Source organism: Ursus americanus, chromosome 9, assembly GCF_024610735.1.
Source record: "Ursus americanus isolate L20-20 chromosome 9, mUrsAme1.1.p, whole genome shotgun sequence".
Lineage (NCBI taxonomy): Eukaryota > Metazoa > Chordata > Mammalia > Carnivora > Ursidae > Ursus > Ursus americanus.
Genome location: NC_142135.1, coordinates 56,963,169 through 56,977,393, shown reverse-complemented (window position 1 = coordinate 56,977,393; position 14,225 = coordinate 56,963,169). Strand labels below are relative to the sequence as shown.

Below are 14,225 nucleotides of genomic sequence, written 5' to 3'. Positions count from 1 at the left end.
GCAACTTCAAAAAGAAAACAAGAAACAAAAAACAAGCTGCTATATTAATGCTATAAAACTATGCCTCACCACATACAAAAGTTAATTAAAATGAATCAAAAACCTAAATGTAAGAGCTAAAACTGTAACAATCTCAGAAAAAAACAGAGGTGTAATAAGGTGTAAATCTTTATGAACCCTGGATTAGGTAATTATTTCTTAGATATGACGCCAAAAGCATAAATGACAGATAAACAGATAAACTGAACTTCATCAAAATTAAAATTTTTCATGCTTTCAAGGACACCAAGAATGTGCAAACACTTCACAGGAGAACATGTTTGCAAAGCACTTATGATAAGGGGCTTGTATTCAGAATACACAAAAAGCTCCATTACAACTCAATAAAAAAGACAACTTTAATTTTTAAATGGGCAAAGGATTTGAATAGACATTTCTCCAAGAAATTTACCAATAAATGCAAGATGTTCAACGTCCTTAGTCATTAGGGAAATGCAAATCAAAACCACAAGGAGATACCACTTCACATCCACTAGGAGCGCTATAATTTAAAAAAGGACAGTAAATATCGGCCAAACTGTGTAGAAACTGGAACCTTTCCACACTGCTGGTGGGAATGTAAAATGTAAAATAGTGCAGCTGTCATGGAAATGTCTGGCAGTTCCTTACAAAGTTAAACACAGAGTTACCAAATGACCCAGCAATTCCACTACTAGGTATACACTTAAGACAAATTAAAACATGGCCAAATAAAAACATGTACATCAATGCTCACAGCGGCATTATTCAAAAAGTAGAAACGATACGAACTGCCAATTAACTGATGAATGGAAACAGGAAATCACCCAAATGTCAATCAATTGATGAATAAACTGTGGTATAACCATAAAATGAATTCACAGCCATAAAAAGGAATTAAGTATTGATAATAAGCTACAACACGGATAAACCTCAAAAACATGATGGTAAGAAGCCAGTTACAAAAGACCACATATTGTATGATTCCATTTATATGAAATACCCAGAATAGGCAGACCAACAGAAAACAGATAAGTGATTTCTGTGGGGTATGGTCAAGGAATGGGGAGTGACTGCAAATAAGTAAAGGGTTTCTTTTGGGGTGATGAAAATGTTCTGGAATTTGATAGTGATGATGGTTGTAAATATATTAAAAACCAATGAATGGTACACTTTGATAAAAATGGTAAGTTTTATGATATGTGAATTATATTTCAATTAAAAAAACTGAATGTGCCATTTAAAACTGATAAAGAAGGTTCAAAATATTACTTCACTAATCCTCTTCAGTATTTGAGAATTAGTCTAGCATACATTGCTAATTAGAAGCCATACTTCCAAGGTGACTGGGTGGCTGTCAGTTAAGAGTCTGCCTTCAGCTCAGATCATGATCCCACGGTCCTGGGATCCAGCCCCACATCAGGCTCCCTGCTCTTTCCCTCCCAACTCCCCCTCTCATACTCTCTCTAGCTCTCTCAAATAAAATCTTAAAAAATAAAAAACCATCATACTTCCTCTCTCATTCCTATAATGTGCAAATAGGAGAGATCTCTCATGACACAGGATCATATATGAAATCTGCTTCTTTTCCATTGATAGCCAACACAGGACAAGAATCAGACAATCTTTTAAAAGATCTTTATTTATTAGAGGGTAAGAAATTGAGAGAATGAGTGGGAGGAGGGGGAGAGAGAGAATCAGATTCCTAGTGGAGCAGGGAGCCAGACACGGGACTCCACCCCAGGACCCTGGGATCATGACCTGAGTCAAAGGCAGACGCTTAACCGCTTAACCAACTGAACTACCCAGGTGCCCTGACAATTTTTTTTTTTTAAAGTGAGTATCTGATAGGGGTAGTTCAAAATAAGAGGCCTAAAGCATTATAACTAACAACTATAAAGATCCATGACATGAAGTGATTTGCAATTTTACCCCATTTGATTGTTTTATTATCCCTATTTTATACTGGGCAAAAAGGGTTACACAGCTATTAAGTGGCAAAGCTAGAATTCAAACCAAGTTTATCTGAATTCAGAAGCTGCATTCATTTATTCCTTCAACATTTACTGAGGGCCTACTATATGCCAGGTACTGAGTTATGTTCAGGAGAAATAGTAAATAAATTAATCAATAATGTCAGGGCTATGAAAAATTTGGCAGGGTAAGGGGAATTACAAGTGGCAGGGATGGAAGAGCTATTTTACATTGGGCGGTCAAGGAAGGCTTCTCTAACTACATTTGAACAAAGATCCGAGGGAATAAAGCAAATGAGCCATTCGGATTGGTGAAGACTCCAAGCAGAGGAAATAAGGGCAAGGGCCCAGAGGAAGAAATATCAAGGAGTGTATAGGTAAGTGAGCAAGTCGGGGGGAGGGGAGAAAGAATGAGATAATGTAATAAGGCCTTCTATGCCTTAACAGGGACTCTGGATTACAGGTGACCCTTGAACATGGGATTGAAATGCACAGATCCACTTACATGTGAATTTTTTTGATACAGTACAGTACTATAAATACATTTTCTCTTCCTTATGATATTAACTTTCTTCTCTAGCTCACTTTATTATAAGAATATATACTGCATATAACATTCAAATTTTATGTTAACTATGTTATCAGTAAGGCTTCCAACTAACAGTAGGAAATTAGTAAGTGGTTTTTTTCTTTAAGATTTTATTTATTTATTTATTTGAGAAAGAGAGAGAGAGAGCACAAGACGGGGGGAGGGTCAGAGGGAGAAGACTCTTCACAGGGCAGCGAGCTTCATGCGGGACTCGATCCCAGGACCCTGGGATCATGACCTCAGACACTTAAACCAACTGAGCCACCCAGGCAGCCAGTGGTTAAGTTTTTGGAAGTCAAAAGCTATGCATGGATTCTGGACTGTGCAGGGGTCAGCACCACTAACCCTACATTATTAAAGGGTCAACTGCATTCCGTGTAAAACAGGGAAGCCTCAGAAGGGATACAAGTGAAGTGACATTTGACTCTTGTTTTGAGAGAATCTAAATAATGGGCTGAGAAAAGACAGTAAGGGAACAAGGGCAGAAGCAGGAAAACCAGTTATGAAACTGTTGATATAACCCAGATGAGGATGATTTACACCACGGAGAAATTCAGAAGAAAGGATGAACAGTTGAATTCTGGATATATTTTGAAGGTAGAGCTCGACAGAATTTGCTAATGTTTTCACTAGAGGATGGGATGAAACCAAAGTTTCTGGTAAAACAAATGGATGAATAAAGTTGCCATGTACCAATATATGGATGAATAAAGTTGCCATGTACCAATATGGGGAAAACTACAGAAAAAAAACAGGTTTGGGAAGGAGTCACAAAAGTAGTTTTATACAATGTTTACCTCTCAATTTGTCTTAACCACCAACTTGACACCCTGATTTCTGGGCAACATAGATGTTAAGTAGTGAAACAGAACCTAAATCCAGGTCTTCTGATTCCAGATCCTGTGCTTTTTTTCCTAATGAAGTTTTACAAGACCTACTGAATGACATTAGTTTTTCTCAGAATAAAATAACTCAAAGGCATGCACCCTTAGTTGGTGTTCCAAAGCCTGCATTCACAAATAAAGGCTATCAAATGAAGAATTATTAGAAACACTCCACAAACACAAAAAAGTATTTTGTAGATAAAACTAATGCAGACAGCAATGATACAAAGAAATAACATGTAACAAATGTTCAATTTAAATAAACACTATGCAGAACTATATTTTCAGAAAGATGCCAGATCACCTCTACTTTTAAAACTCTCCCTGATAATAAAAACTAATCTTTGAACAGTAAAGATTTGCCATAATTTTACTCAGTGCACAAGTACACGCATAAAGATCCTTTTTAAAATCTATGCATAAAGTATTATAAAATATAAGGAATATTTTTCTCTCATCTTAGCTATAGAAGCTATAAAATATTATCCTAGTAAACGTTTACTTCTTGACTGAAAAGTAATTATCCCAATGATTTATCTACAATGCCAAATTTGTTAACATGTTAATTACATACAACTTCACAGCATCAACAGATTTCAGAGCTTGGTTTCTAATGGCAGCTTCAGCACTCAGTTGCTATGTAATTTTGGGCAAGTCACTTTCCAAATTAGTGATGACTTACCTAAAGTCATTCTCATATAAATCATATAAATCAAGAAAATAAGCCAACTTTTGGGGGAATATATATATATATATAAATATGAACTTTAAATTATTCCTTTATAGGGACTCAACCTACTATTATAGAATTGCTTAAAAGATTTCTCTAAAATAGAACTAACGCAGAACTTGCTAATTAGGAACAGTTTTTGAAGTGTTAACTGATGAACATTTATTGTAATCACTAGGTGACTTTATTTAAGAAACAAAGAAAAGGTATTTTTCCTATTCTCATGAGATCTATGGCCCAGGGGAGTGGAAGAGATCTGAAAAGTTAAATTAAACACCCGAACACTTTAGGATAAAAATAGAAGGCATCTCATTACGCAGTAATTGATTAACAGCTAAAAGAAAGTATCATAGTGACTGCTTTGAAAGTTAAGATGATTACCTTAGCTTTATCCTTTATTCACGTGTACTCCACTTATGTTTAGGTTTATCATTCAAACAAAATACCTTCAATTCTATTCTATACTGTTCCCCTTTTCCTTGACTTGTCCCAACAACTCCCTATTCCTAGCCAGAGTACCCAGTCAACCTTCTCAGGTATTATAATTCTAGGAATATACACTCCCCAAGTTCCCAGTATTCAATAAGCCTCAGGATCCAAGACGAATCAATTTCCTAACTTTTGATTATGCTGTAATCCTTCACAACATTATCAAACAATAATCATATGAAGTCTGTCAAGGTAATGTGACTACTAAAAATGTCAATAAGAGCCCATATTCCACCTCTCTCAATCGCTACAGCCAGACACTTGAGTAAAGAGCAGTGTGGAGTTGTGAATAATACAACATTATTTTGAAGTCATATGAAAATAAGCACGCATTTATAATCCATCTGTTACTAAGTATTAATCTCCTTCCATCTACTCAAATCAACAGTTAATAGTGTAAAATCCCCATTAGGTACGAGAGGAAAAAAATGCAGAAAATCTACAAGAGTAATTTAACATTTCTAGGACTATCACAATTAAATGGAGATGTTTCTTTACTCTAACTCCTGCCATTTTTTTATTTATCTATTTGACGGAGACAGCCAACGAGAGAGGGAACACAAGCGAGATAGGGAAGACCAGAGGAAGGAGTGGGAGAGGAAGCAGCAAGCTCCCAGTGGAGCAGGGAGCCCGATGTGGGGCTGGGTCCTGGGATCACGACCTGAATGACTGAGCCACTCAGGCGCCCCTAATTCCTGCCATTTTTAAGTATTGCCAGAAGCCCACCATTCTCAAAGAACACTTTCTTAAAACATAATCTAACCATAATCTTGGTAATTTGCGACTTCATTCTAGGAAGAAACAGTAGAAAGAAAAAACAAGAAAGAGTATCTCAAAGGCTCAAGTAAGTCTGAAAACCACAACCTTGAACTGTATATTGAAGAACAACTTTAGCAATATTACAGAGTAGAGCATCCCCAGCATTACAGATGTGCCACACTACTGATACTCATCCCGTGTTTTACTTCATCCACCTTAATGTGTGATTCAAAAATTTTCTATGCGTACCGCCTGAGAAAAGGTTGGGAGGCACCGATAGAATACATTAAAGGAGTTAAAACCTCAACTTCAAAATACTCTCCAATGAAAAAGCCAAAGTCTACCCTTACTTGATGCTGATTCTGAAGACTATTTCCCTTTTATCAAGTAATCACATCCTGTATTACATTTCTATAATTTGTATGCTTTTAAAGTAGTTCTCACAGCTTAAGTAATCTTAGCAGCAATAATATCCTGGCGTAAGATAAAGAAATCTGAAAACTTTTAGGTAAGGACATGGTCAGAGCAGTATTTATGTATACTTTTTCCCAAGCACTCTAACTGAAATCCCCAAAATATCCATCTCCTAACTCCCTTCCTTGCTTTCTCTTCATAGCATTATCACCTTCTAATACAATATGCAATTAACTTAAGTATTTGGTTCTTATCTGTCTCCCCCAACTGGACTATTATATCCATAAGAGCAGAAATCCTTGTCTGCTTTTGTTCACTGCTCTATCTCCAGCACCCTGATCAGTACCAGACGCAGTGGGCCCTTGAAAAATAATTTGAGTGAATAAACAAATTTCGTAATTTGGTTGCAGTTTCATATGTAATTCAGCTGTTTTGAAGAGTTCAATTTTGCTATTAAGGGGAACCTGGCTGGCTCAGTTGGTAGAGCATGCAACTCTTGATCTTGGGGTTGTGAGTTCAAGCCCCACGTTTGGTGTAGAGATTACTTCAAAAAATAAAAATCTTTAAAATAAAATTTTGCTATTAAGATGGTCAGGAAAAAATTTTGTTCACCAAAGACAGAATAACCACAAACAAAGTAGTATTGGGTTTCAAAAAGCTTGTTTTATCTATATTAAAATTATTTTTCAAGATACTACCAGGAAACCTGTATCAGATATTTCAAAAATACAAAAAAAGGAAAGATTTAGTTTTAATTAAAATCAGAAACAGCAGTTTTCCATCCCTCTAATAAAAAGACACAAAGGAATACAGGGTGCTAAGACAGAATATGTAATACCTGGGACACAGAAAAATGAAGTATTGCACTGGGAAGTATTTTTTTTCCATTGCTTAAGTTGTCACGTAAAATTCAAGATTACCGACATTAAGTTCTGTACTGACCAAGTTCTGCACTTTTTTCTCTTAAAAACAGAAATCTGCCTTTTTTCAGACCCTTGAAGTTTGAATCTAACCAGCTAGTTATCCCTATAATTCTCTTGTCAAATACAATCACAAGTGTTGTGGATTTTAACCATAATTTTTAGTCTTAAAGAGTTTTAATCTTAATACAAATAATCTTAGTCATATACATCTACTGTTCAACTAGTGTTCCACAGTTCCTTTTTTGGCCTCAAATGACGAAACTTCTCTAACGTCTCTGGGGAGACCAGTGTAAAGTATAATGTTTCCTCAAATTGTTCTTGTTTTTTCCCTGCACCGTTTTGTGACATCCCTTCAAGTAGGAAAGTTAGACATTCTTCTATTCTGCAGGAAAGTCCAGAGAAAGAAGCAAAAGTAAAAAGAATATTGCATGGAAAATAGGTTAAAAAGGGGACAGATAACACAAAGCACAGAAGTAAATGTTAAGCAAATACGTGCGCAAAAGAGGAAGATGCAGAAAAGAGAAGAAAAACTGTTCTCTCCTAGAAATGAGTAAAAAAAAAAAAAAAAAAAAAAAAAAAGGAGGGTGGGGAGTATAGGAAGACTTGCCTATTCTTCCAGAAACAAAAGCACTAAATCCTTCCAAGAAAAACGTAAGTCTCTTTAAGATGCTGTTAAAACTCTAAAAAGCACTCAGCTGCCACTCCAAACAACAGTTCTACCTTCTCTTCCTATATGTTCTCATTAGAGCTAGTCTTCATCTGTAAAATTAAATGCAGGCTCTAGATAATGCAGAGTCAATCTTCACAAAACTGCAGTTATGGTTGCCATCTTTGCCTGAAAAAAAAAAATCAAACTCCCTGGATTTGGAAAAAAGGAGTATATTAACTTGGAAAGCCAGAAAATCATGAACTGCTAAGTCAGGCAGATATGACACGGGTTAATAAACGCCTCCTACCAAACTAAGATTCCACTAAAGATCTAGGGAAGAAGGGCAAAGGGCTGTAGCCTTACCGCGACCACAAGGGTGGGGCACCGTAGGAAAAAAAATTTTTTTTTTCGAGGGCGAGCTATCCCGGAGGTATAAGGGGGCCGGTGACTCAGATCTCGGGAAGATTGCCTATTAGGCGGCAAATGACGTTGATGGGCCAAAGGCAGCTTCGGAAGAGCGACAAAGTGAGCTGCCGGACTAATATGTTCTTTGAGAGTGCGAAGACTAACAGAGAAAGGTACCCACGGGGCAAAGGATTAAGAGTCAAAGAGAGAAGAGCCGAAGGGCCGAGCAGTCAGGGAAGCTGGGCGTGGGAGGCCTGAGCAGAGGCCGCGAAGCGCTTTTGCAGCCAGCCGCCCTCTCTCGGAACGCCTTTTCAGCTCCCCCACATTCAGCCCCTCTCAGGGCCGCCCTTGCCCCAGCTACAACGCCGTGAGCAGCTGTTTCCGCCTGGCCGGGGACCGCGGAGAAGGCATCCCTGGGGCGGGCGGGCAGAACAGCGTCTGTATGAGCAAGAGATGATTACGAGACCACTGCCGCGGAGCCAGCGCCAAACTTCGCCCTTTCCTCCCTAGCCTTTATTCCCAACTTCCCGGCCAGCTGGTGTCCGCTTCGACCGACCGAGGACCCCCCTCCCCCGCCCTTCTTCTCGCCACCTCTCACCCCTCCCCAACGTCCTGAAGCTGGGAAAGGGCTGGCCACCAGGGCCGCTCCCGATCCCGTCCGGGTGCTCCAGAGTCCCAGACGCCGCCCCCGACAAAACGCTTGCGTCCTCTCGGCGGCTCCCTCGCCCGCCCAGATGCTGCAAACTCCACTCACCTGCATTGACGCCATGATGGAACCATCCCCCCAAGGCCGGCGAAGCCAGAGACGCAGGGGGCGGAGCTGCCGTGCTCGCGTCACGCCGCGGGGGCCCAGCATCCTGGGCGCCGGGGGCGGGGCCTCCGGTGGGAAGGGGACGGCGGGAGGGGATTGGCTGGCGCGCTGGGCCTCCGGGGGGGAGGGGCAGGCGGGAGCGCGGTAAATGGCGTTGTTGGTACCCTCAGTCACATCAGCTCCCCGGCGTCCGCGGCTACCTCACCAGCTACTCCGGTCGCCTAAGAAACGCCGCTCCTCGTCTGACCTGGCCACGGTTGTTTTTTTCTCTGTGTACCCTAAGATCTTGATGATCTCCAGTCCCGTGGGGTTTTTTTGTTTTGTTTTTCCAACCACAGGTATCTGGTTTGAAGATTTTTTTTTTTCCCCTTTCGGATGTCTTCTCCACACCACCATACCCACTTTCACACCCTTGGGGCGGGATACCACTTACCGTGGGGCTGCTTTCTTGTCTTTACGGTCTGGAAGCCTTCTCATATTCCTAATTTGGGGGAGAAAGACACGGATTTCTTTGTACAATCGGATGAGGATTGAGAGCAAAACAACACATTGATATTTTAAACGCAAGGGTAGGTTTGTAGAGCTGAAACTTGCCTGAAAGGGAAGAGAAATTTTTTTTTAAAGATTTTATTTATTTATTTATTTATTTATTTGACGGAGATAGAGACAGCCAGCGAGAGAGGGAACACAAGCCGGGGGAGTGGGAGAGGAAGAAGCAGGCTCATAGCGGAGGAGCCTGATGTGGGGCCTGATGTGGGGCTCGATCCGGTAACGCCAGGATCACGCCCTGAGCCAAAGGCAGACGCTTAACCGCTGCGCTACCCAGGCGCCCCGGGAAGAGAAATTTTTGAAGTTTTTCTTTTGTTCTTGTGCTGTTGTCTCCCCTTTACCCCAGCCCGTCAGTTTTAAACTTCACGTGTGTCAATAATAGTTATGGTTGTTATGGCATTCACATTGGTTTTGAGATTAAACCCTAGACGTGATTTTTTTTTTTTTAATGTACCAGTGCACCTTATAGCATACACTTACACCTTCTATTACGTCTGGACTTCCCGACCTAGGGATGTATTTGAATAGGGAAAGCTGAGCATTCATAATTTATTCTGGGAATGCACCAGTTCTACCAAACTTTATCAGAAGCTACATTTTAAAAAGCTATCCCAAACTGAAGATTTCATTGGTTAAGAGGAAAATGGAAGCCAAAGGCTTGCACCTCATGTTCTTAGTTCTATCTTTTAAAGATTTAAATGGCTGATACATTGAGTAGAAGGCTTTAACTTTAGCAGAACAAAAGCTTGAAATCTGTCATTTTATTAAGTTGGAGCTCTTTTTAGAAATTTCTGTAAGATTTAAAGATAAGAGCAATGCAGGATATCATCCTTCCCATTCTAAAGATAGATTATTATGGGGGCGCCTGGGTGGCTCAGTTGGTTAAGCGTCTGCCTTCAGCTCGGGTCATGATCCCAGGGGCCTGGGATTGAGCCCCACATGGGGCTCCCTGCTCAGTGGAGAGTCTGCTTCTCCCTTTCTCTTTCCCTCTGCCTCTCACCTGCTCATGCTGGCTCTCTCTCAAATAAATAGAATCTTAAAAAAAAAAATCATTATGTTCTCTGGGAAATTCCCTAATGTAAAATGTGTTCAAAAAGAAAAAAGATCTTTAAAATACACCAGTTATCCTATAGTACAATATTAAACCAACTACTCTTCATCGATAGAAAGTTATATTGGTTTGCTTTTTCCTCTTAGAATTCCACTCTATTGCCAGAAATGGGCTGGTTTTCCCTTTGTTGTGCAAAATGACGGTGTCCTTGAGGAATGTTTGGAGGCTCTTAGCAATGAGGAATCATCCAGAAGCATAACTGGTGTCAGCTCAGTTGTGTTGTCAACATTTCAACTGTGAGTAAAACCCATGTATCCCAATGAAAGAGGAAAGCTTTTCCATATATATTTTCTTCCGGAGATCTTTATCCCTATGATCTCAGAAAATTGCTCCAGAAGATCAGGTTTTACCATCTAAAGTTCATTTTATTGAAAAGCTGATTCTTCTTAAGGTGTAAGTGACCTCAGATGACCCCACAAAAAAAGCATTATGACATCATCAGAACTAACAACCTGCCATGACATACTAATGAGAAAAGGGAGTTAACAGAATTCTTTTTTTTTTTTTTTTTTTTTTTTTTTTTTTTTAAAGATTTTATTTATTTATTTGACAGAGATAGAGACAGGCATCGAGAGAGGGAACACAAGCAGGGGGAGTGGGAGAGGAAGAAGCAGGCTCCCAGCAGAGGAGCCTGATGTGGGGCTCGATCCCATAACGCCGGGACCACGCCCTGAGCCGAAGGCAGGCGCCTAACCACTGTGCCACCCAGGCGCCCCGGGAGTTAACAGAATTCTTAACACTCCTCACAGTAAAGTCAACATCTGCTCCCCTAGGTTTTATGTGTGTTAAAAACAACCTTCAGGCGAGGGAAAATTGAGTACCAGTCATAATCTTTCCTGAGAAATATTAAGTAGTATATGCTTACTATCTTCTTCATTTTTTTTTATTAATATATAATGGAAAGATCCTGATGTACTCAGGAGCTAAAACAATGGCTTTCAGATAGGGTGGAACGTATAATATCTCCAGAGAGCATGAAATTTTTCTATCTAAAACATTTGACTATACAGTGTTTGGAGACAAGGCTTACATATTTCTTTACAGTTTGGGGCTTACTATCACATAGGCAAAAGGCAAAATGTCTGACAATACCAAAAGTGGGGTGGAGCTCTCTATAACAGCAAAATCGGACAATTACTTTAGAAAACAGTTCAACAATAGTAGAATTAAAATTTCCCTTACCCTTAAAGAATCTTTTTAATAGCCTATTTACAATAAAAGATACTTAAGAGACATATTAAGCCAATCCAGTCATGTCAACCTTGTTTGGATCCTGATTCAAACCAACTGTAAAGAAGATATTTTTGAGACAACTGGAGAAATTTAAACATAAAGTGCATATTAGATGATATTAGGGGATAATTATTATTTCTGTTAGATTTAATAATTTTTTGATTTCCACATCAATTACAAATGACCATCATGTTCAAGAAGGTGATTCTCCCTCCTTTCAAAAACTACCCCCACCTCCACCTCCCTGGAGGACAAAAAAAAAGAGGGCATACAACAAGCTATGTATGTGCCTGAGGATGTCCCGACCAAGGCAAAGGTAGAGTCTGTGACACAGAGGACTAAAAGCAGCTGGACTTTCTGGCAGGAAAGGGGAGGAAATATGGGAAACCAGAGTCTAGTAACTTGAAGAACTCACAAAGTGATCCCTGGGCAAATGCTGCAATATTGATAATATAATGTGATTTATGAATGTTTGAGTTCTAGTGATTCACTAGACTGGAGAGTTAGGAGCAGTCCTGTGAGAATCCTCTTGTCAGAGGGTGAAGAGGCAGAGTTGAGAAGTCTTTGCTTGAGTGTGTGTCTCCACAGATGGTTTGTTCATTGTCTCCTACTGGCTGATCTCATCACAGAAATGTCGGTAGTTCAGTAACCATTAGCTTGTTAACTGGATGTTGGAAAAGGCACCAAGCTAAGAATCCAATGCTTGTAGTCTTGTCCTAGCTCTGTCATTAGCAAGCTTGGTCAGGGATCTTAATCTCTCTGGGTTTATTTCTTTATCAATAAAATGAGCAAATCAGATTGCATAATCTTCAAGTTTTCTTCCAGATTTCAAATTCCATGTGCCTAGTGGAGATCATCAAAAATTTAAACATGTCCAAAATACCATCTTAAGAAGTCTAAGATAAAATGCAATGAGAGTGATGTACTATTTTGAATTTAAAAATCACATTTATAGATATACTAGCAATGAACTTGACTTCATTGTAATTTATGTAGACATACTGGGGGGCCTTAGTTAACAATTTTAAAATGCTAATGTAATCTATTTGAGCTATAGATGGGATTTAATGAAATAGCAAAACCCCAGATTCACAATTTAGAGTGGTACTTTAAGAAAAGCATAACCCAAACTTAGTTATTTCATGTGAATCTCCTAATAAAGGACAAAGAAAGTTAGCAAAATAACAAAGGGTTTATATATGTGACCTAATCTATGTGACTTATTCTACATGTCAAAATAGTTGATTCACATACGTATCTGGCTTGTAAATAGAACTGTGAATCAAGAGAACTTTGTCTTCCCTTTCCTCCCTTTCCCTATCCCTCTAGCTAAAATTCTTTTTTCCAGGTCTGCAGTCCTTGAGCACATTCCTTGTTTGCTTCTCCCCTAAACCTCTTACCAAACACGTTCTTAGCAAGTTATCCTTTTTTTTCTTTCTGTCCACGGACCCACTCCACAGAAAATACGCATAACCATGAAATTTTGTATTTCAAGGAGGTACCTGACCCTCAGAAGTTCATCCCTCAGCAGAAGTATATAAACCTCAAGATAAGAATACTTTTACTGAAGAGGTGACCATCACTATAAATACCAACTCAATCTCTTGACCTTTCAAAACCTGTCTATCTTTTATGTAGACATAATTTCATAGCTCTTTTTTTCTTTTGTTCACTTAATTATTTTCCTGTCTTTCTGAAAAGCAGGGTGCTATGTGAAAAGCTCAGATTAGGAGCCAGAGGAGTTAAATGCTTGCCTTGATCCTTCTGGGGGTGACGCTAACATTATTTAACAACAGATGTGGCACAGATGTAGCAAAGTTACCAACCAGGAAGAACAGAAGCTGCTCAATGTTGGGTCAAGAGCCTGGATGCTCCTTGCCCTGTGGACCAGATACTGTAATTAGATCATAGGGAAGTCTGGAGTGATTCAGAGAATTGAAGGGTGATTCTTTTGGGGATTTGAGGGAAGTGGATATTTACTAACCACTATTGAAGTATTTCAGTGTTTTTTAGAACAGAAATGTTCTTTTTTTTTTTAATGATTTTTTATTATATTATGTTAGTCACCATACAGTACATCCCCGGTTTCCGATGTAAGGCTCGATGATTCATTAGTTGTGTATAACACCCAGTGCACCATGCAATACGTGCCCTCCTTACTACCCATCATCAGCCTATCCCATTCCCCCACCCCCCTCCCCTCTGAGGCCCTCAGTTTGTTTCTCATAGTCCACAGTCTCTCATGTTTCATTCCCCCTTCTGATTACCCCCCCCTTTCTTTATCCCTTTCTTCCCCTACCGATCATCCTAGTTCTTATGTTCCATAGATGAGAGAAATCTTATGATAGTTGTCTTTCTCTGCTTGACTTATTTCACTTAGCATTATCTCCTCCAGTGCTGTCCATGTTGTAGCAAATGTTGAGAACTCGTTCTTTCTGATAGCTGAGTAATATTCCATTGTATGTATGAACCACAACTTCTTAATCCACCCATCTGTTGAAGGGCATCTCGGCTCCTTCCACGATTTAGCTATTGTGGACATTGCTGCTATGAACATTGGGGTGAATATGGCCCTTCTCTTCACTACGTCTGTATCTTTGGGGTAAACACCAAGTAGTGCAATGGCTGGATCATAGGGTAGCTCAATTTTTAACTTTTTAAGGGACCTCCACACTGTTTTCCAGAGTG

The 14,225-nt window shown here is 39.5% G+C and overlaps 1 protein-coding gene and 1 long non-coding RNA gene across 3 annotated transcripts in view; one reads left to right on the top strand and one right to left on the bottom strand.

Annotated features, from left to right (window-relative positions):
- The window catches only part of UBE2W (ubiquitin conjugating enzyme E2 W), a 74,140-nt gene extending 65,451 nt beyond the window's left edge, over positions 1–8,689 (bottom strand). The window contains exon 1 of one of the 2 annotated variants that reach the window (XM_045810127.2): positions 8,588–8,689. In XM_045810127.2, coding sequence (XP_045666083.1) covers positions 8,588–8,689 — 102 coding nt within the window. The remainder of the gene's footprint in view (positions 1–8,587) is intronic. The other variant, XM_087864798.1, reaches the window with a different exon arrangement.
- A 94-nt stretch (positions 8,690–8,783) lies between these two features.
- The window catches only part of LOC123800453 (uncharacterized), a 62,733-nt gene continuing 57,291 nt past the window's right edge, over positions 8,784–14,225 (top strand). The window contains exons 1-2 of the long non-coding RNA XR_006781922.2: positions 8,784–8,982; positions 10,391–10,540. This is a non-coding gene — a long non-coding RNA (uncharacterized LOC123800453). The remainder of the gene's footprint in view (positions 8,983–10,390; positions 10,541–14,225) is intronic.